At 35.8% G+C, this 20,694-nt stretch overlaps 1 protein-coding gene across 1 annotated transcript in view; it reads right to left on the bottom strand.

The window, feature by feature from the left end:
- Window positions 1–20,694, bottom strand: part of CNTNAP2 (contactin associated protein 2) — a 1,013,892-nt gene that overhangs the window by 297,122 nt on the left and 696,076 nt on the right. Inside the window, exon 13 of the mRNA XM_041425209.1 lies at window positions 5,651–5,851. Coding sequence (XP_041281143.1) covers window positions 5,651–5,851 — 201 coding nt within the window. The remainder of the gene's footprint in view (window positions 1–5,650; window positions 5,852–20,694) is intronic.

The raw sequence follows: 20,694 nt of genomic DNA, 5'->3' as shown, positions 1-20,694 counted from the left end.
ATTCACAAGGCTCCTATCAGCTGCTACTATTTCTAACAAACAGCAAAGCAACACTTACCCTTTTCCACTTTAGTGATACTGGATTAAATCTAATTCCTACAGAACAGCAATGAAAACTTGGAAAATTAGCAGAAATAGTTCACCAGCTAAAAGAATGATGAATATTGAGTAAAATTAGGAGACTCAGTGATTACAGTATCAAAAAACTGCAAAGAATTTGGTAAGAGACAAGCAAAGGGGCAGAGCAAAATAGAGAAGGTGTATTAACAACTGTCAGGAAAATAATGCCCTCAAGATAATAATTTCTTTGTTTACCATTTGCCTAAGAGGACTGATGTGTATTTCATGAGAAACATTTAGCATATGAATTATTTTGTGCTTCTGTTGTATGGCAACATAATGATAACTAATGGAAAAATAAATCCCCAAAAACTAATGGTTTCCACTTCTAGGGCAAGAGCATGTAGATCAGAGTGGAGCAAGGTCATTATTTCTGATATCCTTGTGCTTTAAAAATCGCTGGAAGTTGAAATCAGCTTTTCTAGAACATTGAGAAGAAGAGGTCAATCAATATTATTAAGGCTGGACGAGATACATGACAGCTTAGGGGAATGTTTTCTGGAAGAAGATTGAAAACAGAATGATGAAGCCAGAGCTAGTTTTAGAGAGACTTCCATTCATCACTGTAGTACTGCAGAAATCCCATTCTTCCCTCAGACTCTTTTTCAAAAACTCTTGTTAAGCAGGAATTATATCTGCAACTAGCACTCTAGTTCACTTAATGGGTAGTGATGGCAAAGTTCATAAGTTTATTAAGTTCTGATTTGGATGGCTACTGAGGAAAAATAGCATATTGCAATTTTAAACTTAATTTTTATCTCAGTCTATGCATAAATCTTACTTCTTACTGGTGTTATGATTGCTTTATTGTAACTGAAACAACCAAACCTCAAATTAAGTTTTCTATTTCACCTGTTTAGCTCCTAAATTCATGAAGCTGTTGTCTCATTTCCTCCAGAGACAACCAGGCATGAAACAGTAATTCATGTACTGCAATAACTGTATGTTTTTCATATGCTGCCTGCAGGCACAGTGAATAGGAATAAAAATTGGAACGAAACACCAACAGATCTTGCTCTGTTCTCTGTATCTATGCTTTTAGCTCCCACTCTCTGATTATTTGTTACAGTTCCTATAGCTCTGGGAAATGGCAGACACAGATACTGGGAATGCAGCAGCCCTTCTCCCTTCAGGGTTTCACTCCCAGGGTGAGAGGAAGGATGGCAGAATCAGCATGCTGTTCCCTCCCCTTTTCCCGGGCAAAAATCAGTGGCTCATGGAAAATTTCATACCAAGAAAGTCACAAGTGGGTATTATTAGGAAGTCTCTTGAAAAAAGTGGATGAAGATGTACAATCTTAGTAACTAACGTTTTGCATTCTTTGAGCATATTGTATCACTGCTGCCTGTATATTTTTGTCTACAGCAAAGAAGGGAAGCTTCTTTCTATAAGAGCAAATTGATACTACATATTGCACTGCCTCTTTCCCCCTTGTTAACCAGTGGGCACAAAAGGACTTTCTTCCACATCCAGGCTCCTCTTTGCAAATAAGGGAAATGTCCTATCGCTTCCCATATCAACTGGAAAGTATATGGGCATCAAGAACCCCAAAACCAGACAGCTTTCTGCATGTCCTCACTACTAAACATATTATTATCCTCTCAGAATGGATGTTTCCAAGGGAACAAGCAGAAAAGAGGATATGAGAAGCACAATTGTAAAAGAGAAAAACAACCCCCAAAAATCTACACTTTATTTTTTTTCAAATTTACATATATTTATGTTATTACATTGCAATTATGATCCATGGACTTACTATTTCAATCATTTATTAACTGCCACAGTTACTTGAATTGCCAAGATTAAGCCTCTATCATGATAATAACCGCATACTCATAAAGAAATTGCTATTCTAAAAAAGCATATCTAAATAGACAATAAGAAGCATCAATCTCATGCTGATAAAAAAAACTAAAATCAAAAAACAACAGCGAAACCTGCAATATTCAGAGCAAATCTCTACCAAAGTCAGGAGCTTGAAGGCTGTGAGACAACAGCAGCCACTGCAGGATCCCTGCTTGAAAACAGTTTCCTCAGAAATTTATGGTGTACCCATAATTTTACTGTTTCCTTGGATAACGTAGTGTTTTTTTCGGCAGAAGTGTCTGGTTTTGTACTTCCTCAAGAAAGTCACCAAGCTATTTTGACTAATTTTTTTTTAATAATCTTTAGTGAGGCTTTGAAATAGACCCCTAGGTTTGAACAGAATTCATAATATATTGGGCTGGAAGTTCAAACCAAAAAACCCCAAAGCCGAAACAGAAAAGACAGAAAATTGCATTTCCAGATAGCCTTTGCAGATTACTAGACAAAGGCTGTTCATTCAGCTTTGAGCAGAAAATTGAACCAGATGACCTTCTGCAGTACCTTCAAACCTGAATTATCCTAGAGCCTTATGAGATCCCTAGGTATGTTTTCAGAAGTCACTTATGACTTCATTTACATGAAACATATTACTATCTTCCCTCAGACTAAGTAGAAAGGCAGTGATGTTATTACCTGTAAAATCACTCTGAATCCCTGCTGCCATCAATGATTTTAAGCTGTTTGCTAGGATGTGGATGTTACTTTGCTTGGATGAAAACTCATTATTAAGAAAAAAAGACATGGACATGAAACAAAAGTCTTTAAGCCTAAAACTCATAATGGAAGAATGAGAATTCTTAGTTTGCACAAATTTTCGTATATCCCTCTGAAATCACATGACAATGAGAATTCTTTGCGTGCTGTGCCTGCAGCCAAAAAAACCTCACAATGAAACAGGCTTATTAATATGAAGGCTTTTCTCAAACACAGAATTTTGATGTAGTTTCTGTTTCATACCAAAAATGTTATTTAAGCTATTATTAGCAGCAGAATCAGTGGAATTGTACATATCTCTACCTTGTCAGGAAACACCACAACAATAAGCATCAAAAGCTGTATTCCACTTACAGCTAATAATTCCCTGTCATTAATAGATCAATAAACAGCTGGAGTCATGATTTGTTTAAATATGTTAACTGAGAAATTTCTCCCTGGGAAGGAACCATGTTGTAAAGTGACAGGATTCACAGGAGACAAAAACTGAAAAAGCTGAATTCCTTAATTATCTGCTCTGTTTACTCAGTTCTCTTTGATGCACTTTAAAACAAAAGGACCTTTCTATCCTAAGTAGATTTAAAACATCTGAAATGTATATGTGTAAAAGTCAAGGCCACAAACACTATCCTGATCCCATGATGCTAATAGAGGTTTTACTATTGGCTGCAATACCACCTGCACTACCACCTGTATTTCTCACTTCCTGAGAAATACAAAATCTTTTTATTTCTTCTATGTTTTTCCGTTTAATTTCTTTGTGTGGGAACTGTACTGCAATGATTTATATACAAAGCTCAGTGGTGGAAGATGCCACGTGTGCTTTGAGCTGTGCTGTGAGATGAATAGGGTGTCATAATATATTCAGCAAATATGGCAATCCTCCAGAACAGAGAAAGGTATGAAAAATTATTTCCTTAGTTTAGAAACCATACACTGAAGCCAAAAGCCCATGGAAAGAAAATGTATTGGACTCTTTCCCACTAACACACAAATCACTGTTGTTCTATTTGTACAAACCACTACAGGTGTTATGCAAACACTGTAGTGTGATTTTTTTGTTACTGTCTAGGTAAAAATAATCTTTGTTGCTTCTTTCTCTTGCTTAAAAGGAAAAAAAAAACAAACCCACATTACAGAAAATCTGTTGAAACTCACCTTCCAGACAAAAAAAAAAAAAAAGGCTTATAAAGAATTTCTAAGAGAAATGATTTTTCCATATAAAAGGTGAAAGCATGAAGAAGGAGATACCTGCAAAGTATGCTCAAAATTTTCTAAGAACCTTAAAAATTTAAGTATTTGAAACTGCTTGTTCCTTAAAAAAAAAATAAAAATCAGCAAGTTATTATTTTTTGTGCTGCTTAATTGTCCTTTAAATCTAGAAGCTAGGGTAAACACCTGCATATATGTATTATATATGTATTATAATATAGACATATATTATAATATATGCAGCATATATGTATTATAATATATGTATTACAGCATATATGTATTATAATATAGACATATATTAACAAGTACAAATTGAAATAATAGCCTTATACATATCAAGAGGAAGAATCTAACCCTGCACTCTGTGCAAACTATGAGCTTTCTAAGCACAATATCTCCAGCTCTATTACCAAATAAATTTGTCTTCTAAATACTTGCCAAAGCTGCATTCATATACAGCTTTTCTGAAGCATATGCAAGCAGGGAGCTTATATCCATCAGCAGAATCTAATCAGAGCACCTCTAGTTATGAACATGATTCAGGATTCTGTAAGGCTCAAGAAAGAAGGCTCAAGAAAGAAGAAATAATTTTCTACATTGCAGGGTCTCTGTGCTACGCTAAATTAAGCAAAATAACAGCAACAGAGACAAAGCATGCATTAGAAATAGTTAAAAAACAGCAGGGAGGATCGAGAGGAGTAACAAGCATTACAGTGTCTATTAACTAATGGAATGCTTATGGAAATAGGAATAAGATACACATTCATTCCAAATGAATACTTATCTACAGCACCATAAGAAAATATACAAAAAAAATTTATTTACACTAAAGTATAAAAGTGTAAGCATGCAGCCACTAGATTAATCTGAAGTGCATTTGAATTGCTCTTATCACAATGAACTCAGTTCACAATCATGAAAATGTGTTATATGTTTCCACTTATAAACTAGTCTTCCCTAAGTACCATTAAGATTTATTCAACATCAAAATCTATAGTACACAATTAGAACATATATAAAGTACTTGCTGCATATTAATACAGATTTTAAAATATAATTCCTTTGTGCGCTAATTCTGGAACAAGAACTGATACTTTTGTCTTTATTGGTTACAGGTAACATTTGTTGAGGAGGCACATACAGAAAGGGTCTCTTTTCCAGTAAAATTACACAGCAAATTAAGAATCTTACACTTAATCTACTTGTAGGTAATAGCATATAATTTCTCACAAAATTGCATTACTGACCATGCTATTCTCTACAACATAGAAGGCATCTGATTACCCACAAATGCTCTGCATTTAAGAAACTGCTTCAAAAGTGTTAGTGGAAAAATTCTAACCTTCATTCAACCAGTGCCCTTGCTGACTGTAGCATATGAAAGCTGACAACCAGAAAAACAGGATAAAGTTCAAAGCAATTTTTCAGTGCCTCTATTGATTAAACTTTAAAAGTTACTGTGTTTACTGAATGCCACCTGCTTTAAGGAGCAACAGATCTGAGAGGAGAACACACAAACACTTGGTGCAATACCAATCATTTTAGTAGCGAGCAAACAGGCAAATTTTCTTAAGAAAATAATGTATTATGTATTTTCACCCTCTTTGTCAACTTTAACAATGGAGGACAAAAAAGTGTGTTCAATGAATGGACTTACCTAACCACAATACCTGTTAAATTGTTGAGCTAAAGCTCTTTAACATTGTATTTAATGGATATCCCATTCTCAGCCTACCTGGTGTATTCAGCAGCCGTGACATTTTGCAAGAATAGGAGATAAACTGCTCACAGTATTCAGCACTACTGGTAATGGCAGAAATCTGGTCCATTGCGGCACTGTAGTTAAGCTGCAGCACAGATAACTTCTCCGGGCTGTTGCCTCCCACAGAAGTCTGCACTTGCAGATCATGGTACACAGTTGTCCATACTTTATCCTCTGAAAGAGAGGGCAAGAAAGACAAGACAAGAACCGGTAAGAGACAGACAGTGGAACTGAGTTCAAATAAATTTAGGCCTTTGACAAAAGATAAAAGTGTTCTGCTAGATATTTGTTGAGGTGGTAGTGGGGAAGGAGGGCACTGCACATGAAAAGGTCATTGTGTGACAGCATAATTCCAACTATGAACTGATGAAGGGAAGAAACTCACCTTTATGAAAAGATACCAAATGTACCACATGAGAAGTCTTCCTTAAACAACTGATGCTTACAGTAACATATGGAACTAATAAGGATTAACTTTGATTAGAAAGGCAGAAGCCTGATGCCCTAAAGATTCAAAGCCTTTATGTGAAGAACCTTCACTGTGTATGGTAAATTGCTGTGGGCTGGAGAGCAACATTGCTTTAGTAAAGTAGCAGTAAAGTAACAACAAGCATGCACCAAATTCTCATGTGGTTACACATTTAGCAATTAACACTGAAATTTTTTCCACATTTTTTACCCAATATATGTTCTAGGCTAAAACAAAATTACTGCTTATTGAGACTTAAATATTTTAAAACAGCAGCACCATATAACTTTACTGATTATGGTTATGGTACAGATAACACCATAGGAACTAATCAAAGTAGAATGGAAATAGAAAATCTTCAGTTTAGATGTGAAAAGGCACAAAGAAGGAGGAAAGAAAACTTCAATTTTTTAAAGAAGAAATACAGCAATACTGGCCAAACCTCAACACCTCCAACAAACTTTTTTTGCAAGGTCATACCAAAAGTGTATTATATCCAGCCCAGAACAATGTATGCATTATATTTCTCTAAACTACTGAACAGTAAGTCCCTAGAAATGTTACAAATGTGGATCATTTGTCAATAGTTACCAGAGAAGATTTAAGATGAGGTATTATAATAATGAAACAGCACATTCCACACTCCTTTGGTAGCAAGATTTGTTGAAGTTTTAAGGGAATTTAGAAAGGAAACAAAGACAAAGCACAGAAACTTTGCTGTTATAGACCAACCATTTATTTTTCTTAGAGGGACATTCTACTGAACCAAAATGAAAAAAAAAAAATCTGAGTAATATAGGGCTTCAGAATGAAAACTATGAAGATTCAGTCAATATTATTGATACTGTCTTCCTGTAAGAACGCTATTCTATCACTTACGTGTGAAGAATTTTTAAAATTTAGGTTGACTGGGTACCACTCTAAAAATCCACTATCTCAGCTGATATGTACTACTCATATTGTGCACCTCACACAGACAAGGGCTGAAATAGATCAATTATCCTCTGTAAATAAACCACAGAAAATTCTCTTTTCGCTATACATTAACCTGAAACACATTACCACAAAACTTCCTAGAAGTGAATCAGATTTTTTCAGTAATATTTGTCATGTAAGGTTCTTTCACATTTTAAGTTGATTTTCTGTGTTAATTTTTCTGCCTTTTATATTTCTACCCCTGAGGGCAAAGTCAAATAAATCTATCTTGGAATAAAAAATGCAGAACCTTAAAAACATCACTAGGAATCTACTCTGGTGCCTTAAACTGGCTTGTAGGAAAGCCCAGATTCCCAAATGAGTCAGGCTTTTTCTCCAGCTGTTCTGTCAAGCGACACCACTGACCACCATTGTCCTTCAGAGATTCAGAAAAAAAACACACCCACGCTGCTGACTTTGCTGTATTTATCACAAAAACAGACTCTCCACGGAGATCACCTGGCATTTTCTAAGTATACTAATTTGCCTGACAGATGCATCTTATAGTGATAAAACCCATAAAATGTAGTGCATTGCAGTATGTTTTCAATTCTTCTATGTAAATCTCTTGCCTGTTAATGCAAATCTCAGTCATTCTAAAATTTGTGGCCTGCAGTTTCATATTTTAACTATAAGGAAACACTTTACCAAACTGACACACACTCAAAAGTTCTTCAGTACTTCACCAAGTTCACAGGAATGTGCTCACATACACTGATGAGTTTTGGTGCAATCCAGAGTAAAGATAGTTCTCCACATTATGATTATCCTTATCTCCAGGATTCTGTACTCTGCCTTATTTTCCAGTCTTAATTTTACTGCATAGTGTTAGGCTATTTTGGATTATATTGGAATCTTGTGGATCCATGTGTTTGCAACTGATATGGTGTTAAGTCTTTCTAATCAAATGTTCAGAGATAAGGTAAGCAAAGCAGACAAATCCTCCACAGGTTGTACACATGACTAGCCAAATGAGATGAAATTCAGCATGTGATGCAAGATGGTTATTATTTTAATAGTCATATCCTTAGTCCAATGCTCTTTGTAAAACACAGCAATATTCTTGCATTGAGAAAAAGAAATTAAAAAATCAGGAGAAAGGAATCCTGCACTCAAGTACCAAGATTTTTTTTTAATTGTCAGCTGTCAAATTATATAGAGAATATGATCCAGTTTTGTTAAGAGCGTCATATGGAAGCTTACTGCAGATTCATTTTCAAGAAAGGATTGAGGTAGTTTATACATTCACTGACAAAAATCTCTCATTTGTGGCAGAAAACACTGTACTTGTAAGAGCAAAAAAGCATCAGCAAGGAATGTACTAGGACAGTTAGAGTCTCATATTGGATTTTTGATCCAGCAAAGACTCCTAGACTAGCCACTAAGAAGGTGCAGAATGTGACTAGCAACAGGAATTGTGTTAGGCACTATGTTTGAGAAGGAATTTTCCTTTGGATAGTAGATTCTAGCCAATATACAGTCACTTTCCCTCCAAGTCAGGAAGCTTATTCTTTACTGTGGCAGACTGTACTAAAAATGATATAAACATACTCCTGTCAGTCAAATGCATCCTCTGAACAACTTCAGGACCTTTCTGTCAAAATACAAGTGCAACTAATAGTTAAGTGCTTGTTGCACCTTGCAATAGATCTTTTTATTAATATACAAATATATCTGCATAAAGTCAATAGTCTTTTACAGAAAAGCAACTCAATCTCTTCCTGCTGTCTAAAAGATGATGGGAGATTGATTAGGATACATCTGGTCAGGTAATGAAAATAAACGTAGATCTTATTTCACTTGCAATTAATTTTTTGATAATCTGGCTCAATAGACCCATGAACACATTCAGCAAGCTGTCTTGTCTAAACTCTGGAAGCTGAAGTACCTGTGCCTGCAGGTCAGGCACAGAGAGAGGGTGGAGCAGAATTTGCAGCTGGTGTACAGGAAGGAAGCTTTTTCTCTGAGTAAGGAATGCTCTTCACATGTTTTCCTGATTTGCCTGTAAAGCACTGCCATGACACAAGGACCAAAACTGTACGGAATGGTAGGGCCTTTCCTGGGCTGGTAAAACACATTAATAGGGTAATGTGGTCACGGACAAAAATCCATCTCCTCTCTACACCAAATACAGACTCCTGAATAAATATAGTTATATATTTGTGGGGCTGGTTTTGAGGTCTCTGGAAAGACTCAAAGGAAATAGATGCCAGGCAGAAATCTCAACCTTATCTACTGAGTGCTGATTACAAACTGTTTTTTGCCTTTTAGTCTTAAAAATTTGTTAACGTGTTTATACTTCCCATGGAAACCAGCTAGACTTTATAACTTGAAGATAAGGCAAATTTTCATATTTTCAGTTTCTCAGAAACTCCTTATTTCTTGAGACCAGTCTTGAGAGAGATGGAATCAGTACCTGGCTTGTAGTCACCTTCCATTACAGAAAAGGTAATGCAAATAGTTCACACTATCTCAGGTATCTGTATCTTCACCATTTATGGCATTGTCGCCATGTAGCTGAGAACAGGATATGGTATTCATAGTTAATATATCCTTATTTTCTGTCAATAGTATACAGAAGTCACATTTAAGGTACACAGAAGTGAAAAATCTGTCCTAGTTAACAGTAATTTGATACGTATTCCTGGCAATTACTGTCACCACAATACTGGCATGAGTATTTCCCTAGTACACAAGCAGTTATTTGAAGAACACCTGGCATGTGGCTACTGTTAACCACAAGTGTTTAGACACAATTTGTCAGCCACAGCTGTGTGCATGACTTAGGCACCACCAAAATACACTTCCCCTAGACATGGAAGTATATGAGCTCCTCTAACTAGGCTGATTCTAGCTTCCTCACTGGAGGACAGAGTACCAGCAGCAGCTAAGTGCTAACACTTCAGGAAAATAAGGGCCTCCAAGATGACCACTTCTTCATTCAATTGCATATCTTAGAGGTTTTTTCTAGTGTGTTGCAGTTGCACAGGAAAAAAAAAAAAAAAAAAAAAGAAAAAAGTGGTTCTTCCATTTTTTTCTTTTTAGCAGTGAAGAGGAAGCGTGATTTTACTTGAATAGAATGCCAAAAGCCAGTAACCATAGATTCTTAATAGAATTCATAATGGTTTTCACTAAGAACAATCTAATTAGATCCAAACTGCTGATAGATTTGATGCAATTATAGAGAAAATAGGTTCCCTGAATTTAGTCTGTACATTATTCTTTGCTGAAACTGTTCTTCTCTAACAGATATATGTTGTAGTAAGATTAAGTTCCTTAATTTAAGAATATTTTTAATAAGTAAATGACCATTAATTTCCTTAAAATGACAATAAAGTCACACAATTTTTTTTTTCTGAAAATACTTTTCAGTTGCAATCACTGACTATGACCTATAGTTTTACCCACTCACTACTCCTTTTTCCAATAAAAATTGAAGTAGGTGGCTAATAAAATAATCAATAAATATTAGTAATGGTTCACTAATAAAAAGAGAAATGAAATCAAAAATTTCCTTGTTCACCAGCTATTCAAGTGATCAAATAAGATATTAACATAAGTGATTTTTCCCACTTAATACTCAACATATTTCATGATGTTATGATGATATTTATCAATACGCTATTGAGTATTTTGCAGATAGTCAGTTTCTGCTACTACTGAACTTTCTTCACTCATTTGCTTGCTGCTCAGTTAAGCAAGAAGGCTTGCTTCTCACCAACAAATGAAGTAATCTTTTGTAATGATAATTACTGATAATAAGATTGAAAAGTAAATTTCAGAAAACATAATGCTTCTATTGCACAGCTATGGATACATTTTTCCCCTTTTATTTTAATCTACAGTTATATGGATTGTTATTAGAGTTTTACCTTTTTTTTTAATTATTGGACTTACATGCTTAAGATATTATTTTATTAGGTATTTTGAAGAAATCAGAAAACAGTTTGATTTCTCAGGAAAGATCATCTGCTCCCTCTCTCTCTCCCTCAATAAATCTGTGGTGGGTGTTTTGATGGATGCAGTTTCCTGACCTAAAGTTTGGCTGATATATGAGAACACCTTGGTTTCTGGTTGAAATCTTGGAGAAGATGATTTTGAGAATTCCTGAGCATATAAAAGCTTGGAGGTGGTTCTTTACCAGACATCCTGATATTTACCATCATCAGTGCTTTTGTCCCTTCAAATTAGATTACTGCAGTATGTTCTACAATATGCTACACTACAAATCACTCAAGAAACTAGACAGGATAACCCATTTAAAAGTGGACTGCCTTCTAGGGAGGACAAAAATTGGAACTGTAATCATCTCATGTTATAAGGTCTGCAATTTAAGGTCAGAAAATTTTATTTTCTGATAAGAGCCTACTTGGTATTGTTAAATTGTGTGGAATGGTAATGCAGCAGTCACTAGCAATGTGAATAAACTAAGCAGCTTTTTTTACAACAGTGTTGTAGACACAAGATCTGATGCACACAACTGAGGTGGAAAAAATTACAGCAGGCCATATCCTTTTCTCCATCCTTTTGTATTTCTCTATGTGTGTATTTATATATAAAAGATCAAAACTATATATAGCAATATAAAACTAATTCTGCTGTGGACTTCAAATGAGCTACAGCTGAGTTTATAAAAAAGAAAAATATACTTTTGTTTGAAGTTAATGAGTGCTTTGACAATCTTGCCTGAGATTTGAAAATGTCAATATTGCAGTACAGTTACTCTGGTGATATGAACTGCTATCATCTTACTAATGTAGAATATGGGGTTTAGACAGAGAAATCCAATATTCAGAAAAAACAAAAGAAATTGAAGAGTGTTCTTATGAATTTAATTCTATAGAAAAAAAAGCCAGTCAGTTTCTTCTATTTAGGTGGGGAATAGAAGCAATGTAATTGAGCCATTCCTGCACTCATTTTCTATGTCTATTCCTTTCATTCCTTCCTTCCATTGTTTCTTGATCAAGATAATAATGAATCTTCAAATTTAACTGAGATTCTTGTGTTCTTTTTTACTTACGATGGTATCCTGTGAGACAATACACTTCCCTCGTATTTACATAGTTTCTTTCATAACAGTTCAGGAAAGAGAAAACTATTTATTTTGTGAACTTACAGTGATATTGAATGATATAATTTTCCAATAATTTATATACATTAGATAAATTCAGATACTTTACAAAATAGAGTGGAAGAAAGTGAGCAAAATACAATTTTCAGGAAACCAAAAGTTTCCAGAGAAGTGATAATGAAATGGCTGCTGCAATGCAACTTGTTAGAAATCTCAAGCGATACTAGTGAAGTAGCAAGCAGAGGATGAATTCTCTGGATTACTAGAGGTGATTTTGAACTATTCAACACAGTTTTCTGTGAAAAGCTAATGACAAGAGTACCTTGAGAAACAGAATAGAGATCACTCGTGCCTTCAAAGAAAAAAGACTGCAACAACAGATATTGTTATGCTGAAGAACAGTGCCTGGGGAAAAAAGCTTAAATCTGATCTGGGCCCTAATGTCAAAAATTACCTCCTATGGGTGTTATTAGAGGCATGGGTTTAAAAAAATCCTCTATTGAAAGGAACAATAAATAATGAGATACAGTATAGCCATATGAAGGAGGACTCGGATCATTTAAGTGCCTGGTCTAACAGATGGCAATTACAGTTCAGTTTAGATTAAGGAACATTAAAGTCAAGAACAAAGGACATAAAAGAATTAACAGTGTGGTTGTTTTCAGCACAGTGAGCAGAATATGGGCAAAGGCTGAAAACTTTTTTAACAGTTAAATAACTGAAGAATCAACAACTGAGTCTACTTTCTGAGGAGCAGCCTCAAATATAAACAAGTACTGTACAAAGAGAAAGATCAAATACGTCTCCTTTAAAGCACCTTTCAGTTCATTCTAGCATATCATAGGAGCATATGCATGTAAAAAAAATCAACTACTGCCTGATTTTTTCTTTTACAGAGCAATATAGCACAATCCTTTAGCTATGATCCCAAACAGGTCTTCCTAGAACTACAGAAAAAAGTAGCACAGTTTTAAAAAATATATTTCAAAGTATATCCTGAAGAAAAGGGTTCTTCAAAGCTTTCAGCATGTTAACTATGACCATAAGAAACAATTTCTTAAGCTGTTCTGGCTGACTTTTTCTTTTCATGGAGAGACAGAAAGACACTGATGCAGGTCTCAAGCGCTACCACCAAAAACTCCCATTACCTTTCATTCCACCATCAGCTAAGTGCTTGGATCCTTACCATACTCTTCACTGATCCAACTTAGTACTCTCAAGAAGAACATACTCCACTCTCCTCTCTCATATCCTGCTAATCCCTCTATGCAGACAGACAGGAAAAGGAATGTAGTATGCTGAAGTACCCTTTCTAATTATTGCATCAATAAACTGAATGTTGGGCAACCTCCTGAAAAACTCTATTTTTCTTTCAAAAGGGACCTCCAGATTGGAGGACTTACACTTCCAAGTTTTAGTGCATTTTCTTGGTAGTTTACAATTATTTCATCATTATTCTGAATCATATTGGCCACACTTAAATTTAGGAATACCATTTTAATTACTACATAAACCTAACCATTTTCTAATTAAATAACAAAAACTACTATTATACATATTTTGGTGCAAAATCATGTTTCCTGTATTTTTTGACAGCTGTGCTAAAATTTCTTTAGATAATTTAAGAAACATTGATATTGGATAGACAAGATGGACAGCAGAATGAAGTTTAGTTATGTTGTGACTAGCAGAAGAATTTTGATGTCTTCAATGTCTTTATTTGTAATCTCTCAGACGAAGCATGACTTGAATTCTATACTAAATTACCATGCCATGTATTATTTTAAGACTTTCTATGAAAATTTTTAGTACACCTGTGGTTTGATATGTGGCACAGAGTGACATTAGGAGAGAAGAAAAAGTCAATCAGACTTCATAGTAAAGTCAGCAAATTTAATAACATATGCTTAAAAGATTTTCCTATTCTGAATGTTATCGCATTCCGTCTCAATTTAAATTTGACAGTAGAAGAGAAAAACCATAAATTTCTATGCTAGTTTACAGTAAAAGACACAGCTTGGTCCTGAGAAAAGACAAATATCTCATTTTCACTTATAAGTAGTAAAGTTCACAAGTATAATTCTTCTAATGGAAGAAATAAAAATACTATAAGAATGGGGAATAAAGATCATGCTAGACCAATCATGCTAGACCAATAAGAAATTTTTGACTTCTGGAAATTCTTGAATGTTAAGTTTTTCACTTTATAGACAAAGGATTCCTTCTCTTTCCCTCTCATCTCAGGACTACCAATAAAACACCATAACTCATTGCAGGGGACATTTTTTCCACCTGAAGGGAGTGCTTTTGTACACACGTTTCTTTTAAGAAAATACAAATTAGCATTTTCAGAAACTCCAACTATCCTTGCAGTATCCTACTTCAAGTATCCTTTACGCATCGTAAAAGTTGCATCCTAAGTGTCATATAGCTCAAAGACAGCTCTGTGTAAAAGCAATACTCTGAGAAAGCCCAATGCTGCACCAGCTGCCTTGCTGGCTTCCTGCTAGCAGATATCCAACAGAATCTTGCTTTCAGAAAGTTCTTTCTAACATGAGAAGAAATGAAGGAAGATGTCTATTTCCATGAACCTAGTTTTCCTCAGTAGTCTTTTTATGCGTCAACATAGAAATCACAGCATATAGGAAACACCACAAAATTTGGAGAAGAAGGTGGCATATGTGATAATGAAGTTGCTGTTTTACTAGATCTAATATTACTTTCTTTTCCATCAAAGGATTGCATATACTATCCCATATACTGCAAAACCACTGAGAAATATAACACAATCTATTAATATATTTAACACATCTCATTATGCAGAAATTATATATTTTAAATTAATAATTCTGAGATGCTGAAAAATTCACAACTGTGCATAATTGAACTTTGTAGTTCAGGTTCAACAGAACTGAATAGCTATGTGTTTTGTTGTATAATTATCTGGAAAAAGAGGTAAATTGTCTCTATTCCTACTGAGGTACGAAATATATATGGAAACCAACCATTAAAACAGCAAAACATTTTCTAGAGCAAAGAGAAATTTGCAAGGAAACATTTCTTTGTATTCACCAGTCTGATATTTAGAGGTTATGGAGAATACTACACTGGATCAGACAAATTCCACATATGGTGAAGCTGATACCTGCAAAAGTCAACTACAGCTTATTCATGTACTCCAGCTTGCTTGCCCTGGACCTACCCTTTGGACTCTGTCAATCACTCTTCCTTATATATACATGATCTTTTTGCTTGGTAAGTACACACACACAACTTTCCTGGCAACAGAACTGCTTGACTACATTTTATTTAGAATTTAAATTATTTCTTCATCATAGTATAAAAAGATGATGTCTGGAATAAAATAAGTAATTTTGAAGTGAAATTTTTAACAATGATGGAAACCATTTAGCAATCAACTACTTAGGGGTCTTCAGGTGCCTTCTCTAATTATTAACCATTTTGCTATTTATTTCATTAAGTTTCTCCATATCTAACAAATAGGAAGTTTATTTCCTTGAAGAAGACAGATAAATTATACCTCCTTGAATATTAAGGCAGCCCTCTGAATTCCATAGGGTTCTCCAAGAACAATTAAACTATCCATGGATCAAATTAAAATAGTGACATTCAAAAAGTCTGTGAAGTTCCTCTTGCCCATCAAAGAAACATATGTAACATGTATATTCAGTGTACACTAAAGCAGATAATGCTCATTACTTAACTTCTAAATATTACCCACTACAGAAGATGAAATTTGTGAACAAAATGCTGAGATTTTATGAAGGATATTGACTTTTTTACACTCTGAGAAGCTGCAGAAATCAATCTCCTTGCAAATGCAGGTCTGAAACTTGCATAACTGATAATGCATATTTATTCCGTCCATATTATTAAAACAATTCAAAATGCACGTAGACACAAAATTTTGGTGCATAAGGAAACAAAAGTGGACACAAAATTTCCCCAATGAATTCAATGGGTCAAAGGTTTCATTCCACTTCCCTAAAAGAGACTTCTGCACTAATTGAGTGGGGAAACAGTAAGAAAGGGGAGGAAAATACCCTAACCCCCTCAAACTCCAGGTTCATGGTCTACTGGGTGAAGAACTGGCTGAAAGATGGGACTCAAAGGGTTGTGGTGAATGGGGCTAGATCTGGCTGGTGACCAGTGATCAGTGGTGCACCTCGGGGTGCAATTCTAGAGCCAGTTCTGGCCAATGTTTGCATCAGTGATCTGGCTGCATTACTTGAAGGCATGGTGAGGAAGTCTGTGGAGGATTCTAAACTGGGAGGTATTGCTGACTCCTTCAGGAGGGGGGACAAGAGGCCTTGTACAGGGATCTGGATAAATTGGAGTACTGTGTAATCATCCATGGCATGCAGTTTGACAAGAGCACATGTTGGGTTCTCCATCTGGGGTGCCACAACCATAGATGCAAGTCTAGGCTGGGAGAGGAGTGGCAGCAGAGAAGGGTCTGGAGATGCTGGTTGACAGGAGGCTCAACAGGAGCCAGCAGTGTGTGTGCCCTGCCAGCCAGGAGGGCAAACCGCATCCTGGAGTGCATCAAACACAGCATCACCATCCAGTCAAAACCAGTGATTATCCTGCTGTATTTAGCACCAACGTGGTCTCTCCCTAAGTGCTGTGTGAGGTTATGGGCCCCATAATTTAAAAAGGGAATTATGATACTTGAATGCATTCATGGGAAGACACCAAAGCTAGGGAAAGGGCTGGCAGGAATGTTCTCTGAGGAGTTACTGAGGGCACTGGGCTTGTCTGGTTTGGAGAGGAGGAGGTTGAGGTGTGACCTCACTGCTCCCTACAGCTTCCTGAGGAGGGATAGTGGTCTGCAAAGTGGGCAGCCACCAGTGTCCAAAGGAGAGCACATGGGCAGTACAAGTCTCCCTGGCCAGGGACCTGTCCCTCCCTTGCTGGCCTCTCACTGCAAGCAGCTGCTGGGTGTCTCTTTAAAGTAATCTGGGCATTCAGGCAATGTGAGTATGGGGATTTGTACCTGTACATTGCTTTGGGCGTAGGGATGTCAGAGGTGAAAGCAAGGTTTTTGGTTTCCTCTGCATGAACTGTGCACAGAGTAGAGCACACGGGATTCAGACACTGTTCCTTACCCAGCGCTAATACATTTGCTAACGGTGGAGTTTCCTAATTTCTAGAACTGTTTCAAAGTTCTGATGTTGCTGATGTTGCAACTCAAACATTTCAGTAGAGCTGAAATTTCACTATAATGTAATCTACTGAGTACCCACTTAGTAAAATTTTACTAAACATGCAGACTGGACAGCTCAGGAAATTTATCACGAAGCAAAAGTCTTCCATCATTAATTCAAGGACTGAAACTAATCTCAGTTTTCAGATATAAAACCAGCTTTCATTTGTAGCATTTTTTTAGCCCATGAAAAAAAATTGGATCCCAAAAGCAAAGCCATCTGTGAAAATATCTGGCATTAAAATGTCAATGTTGAAATTCAGTGAACACTAAATTCAACAAAAGCAAAAGATCAAAATAAAGCTTTTAAGAATTTCCCAATAACGGAAAAATATTCGCACTATATAGAAAAGGTGTGAACAGCCCTCTTTTCTCCAAAATCTATATTATTGCAGTCTCTTGGCAGATATTCACTCTGGCATAAGAATACGTTGCAAATAAATGAAATATAAAAATCCTTCTATTACCTTTTAAAAAAATGAACAAGCAAACAAAAAAAACCCATACCTAAAAAAACATACCTACCTAAAAGAAATGAAACATTAAATAAACCCTGGGATTTTTTACAGAGAAAAAAGGACAGACCTTTTGAGGGAACTGACTACCTCAAGACATTCACAGGTCTGGGCCAGGATTTAGGTTTACTTTTATTATTTGCTCAAAAGCACACAGATAATACTGACAATTGCTCCACATGCAGTGTCATTCATGAATCTGAAGAAATAGCTTAGAGACCATATAAAGCAAAAAACATTATTGAAAAGGGAATTGAAAGAGAAACAATATTGATGTTGGTATTAAAATATTAGTTAAAAATACTTTTCAACCAAGTGTTAGCAACTGAGTTAATAGAAGACATCTCCCAGACCTAGAAAAAAAAGGATGGGAAGGAACAGAAGTAATTTCAAGAGAAATTATCTTTGTTTCAGCTACACTTTCAAAAAACATGATGTGATTTGAAAATATTAAAATTTAATATTGAAAAATTGTCTAGGTTTGGCATTTCACTTAATACTAAAACCCGCAAGATTGATTAGCAACTTCTGCCTAGGAAGAAGGCTGAAACAGCAGCTACTCTAATTTGATTCTTCTGCCTCTGATGTAACGAAAAATATGATTTGCTGGTCTCTGGCATCTGCAGTTCTTGTCCACTGCAGATGCCACAAAGCCCTGCAAAGCATTTGAAAGTATAGGTTTGCAATACAGCTGCGCATTAAGTAACATGGTTTTTATGTTAATCCGACAATTGTAGCAAAAATCTGCAACAGTGTCAGGCAGAAATGAAATAACCACTCAGAGCTGCAGGACACTGCGGTAAAGACTGCAGAAATGTCAGCCAGCCCCTCTGAATATTAACATTAATTAAGTAGGTTAGTGCCTTTTTTTTGTAGTTTTCATTTCCCATATATCTGTAATTTCTAAGTAATTTGGTTTATGCAGTGAGATAGACAAGCCATGAATACTCATGGCAGTGCACAAAGCAAGTTCATAAGTAAGTCCTTTTGCTAATGACTCTTGACCAGAAATACTTATGAGTCTGGGCCTGTTGTTTCTACTCTGCCTAGCAGAGATGTCAGTCACTGAATAGTCTCAGTATACCTTTTGGTGAGCATCCAATTGGCTCAGCTGGTTGTTCATCAGGTGCTCACCATACAACACAAGTAAGATTGACCATTTCAGCTTAGTTCTATGGCAGTTATTAGAACAAAATTAGCAATAATGCATCTTCAAGTAGAAAAAGGTTTCTGACAGAAATCTGTCTGATCTACACCCACAAATAATACACACAGGCTTTGGAGATCTAAGTCAGCTTCTATAGGATATCCATGTCTCTGTGAGAATACCAATTCCTGTCCACCAAGCTATTGCTAAGAAAAAGGGAATCCAATTGAGTAGTGATGGTCCTAGGTATCCAACACAATTATTTACAACACTGCCATTTCAAATTGTTTTGTAACAGTATTTTTTCCTACTACTACTGACATGACATTGAACATTTTTTTTATCACTACTGAGAAGCTTAATTCTGCTGTAGTCAGCAAACACTGGTCTGAAAGAAAAATCTACTGTGATTTCCAATTGTGATGCACAAGTGCATCCCAACACGAAGATAAAAAGCTATTCTCTTTGGAGTATAATCTCAAGGTTTAGGGTACTGCTTTGGCAAAACCCACAAAAATAATATTAGGAAGGTAATAATTCATTCTCACCAGTTTTCCTAACTTGCTTACTATTGAATGCTTCAGTGTGTGCAGAGGTATTCTAATAAATCTCATCTAGAGTAATGGAAGATTATTACCTCAATAGCTCTCACTCAGGGAAGCATATCCTGAAACATACATAAAACCAATATTTCTAGGCCTCTTGAAGAAAATTTGGGCTTAGCAAATGGAAAAAACTGTAAAGCAGGAAGCATGAAAAGCATGTTAATTCTCTTAATAATGTGAACTCTGGTCATAATAAAAATGAACCCAGACCCCTAACATTGAAACACTTGGCTTCCAGTACACAAGTGGAAGGAGATCCTTACACCTATCAGTTAAGACTTTCTGAACAGGAGACCTGGTTTGCAACTGCATCTTTCCATTCCAAATCTAAACATTTTCTCTGCAAGTTCTCTGGCTGTAGATGTTCCCTACTCACTGTACAAAGTTTCACAGTTCATCCTATGGTAATGTTGGTCGGACTCTTCTCACTAAATCATATGGAATTCTAGCCTTAGTTTGTTCTTCAGTTGTATCCTGTTTATTTCAACCAATCTTCACTTTCTGGTGCTGTGGAGCAGGGATAATCTCAGTAGGTTGCAGCCAAGTCTGGCTCTTCCAGGAAATTTCCTCATTGGTTTTAATGGATCTAAGTGGTCTCTTCATAACATTTTCTGATTGACTACCATATTTTTAGTGGAAGTGCTACTTTCTGTGACCTTGCAGCTAAAAAGAAAAGAAAAAGGCCAGTTTCCTGATATCAGGAAATGATATCAGATTTAAGTAATTTTTCCCCTCATTGCTATTCCCTTTCAGTCTTTTTCCCACCATGTGGAAGTGGTGGAGGGGAGTCTACAGCATGCTTCTGGTGCTGCCGTAAAAGGTGTACTGAACACCCATACTCAAAATTAATAAAAATTATTGTCTCTAGGTTTGCATTATAGTTACTGTGAATTTGTTCTCTTCTGTAGAAAAGCAGCAAGACTAACTTTAAGTGATAAAATGCAAGCATGTAAATAATCTTGGAGTCTTGGAGTGTTCAAAGATAGCCTTCACACAAAAACTTTATAA

The sequence above is a fragment of the Onychostruthus taczanowskii genome, unplaced genomic scaffold, assembly GCF_017590055.1.
Source record: "Onychostruthus taczanowskii isolate IOZ18803 unplaced genomic scaffold, ASM1759005v1 scaffold88, whole genome shotgun sequence".
NCBI lineage: Eukaryota > Metazoa > Chordata > Aves > Passeriformes > Passeridae > Onychostruthus > Onychostruthus taczanowskii.
This window is presented reverse-complemented; position numbering and strand designations above follow the sequence as displayed.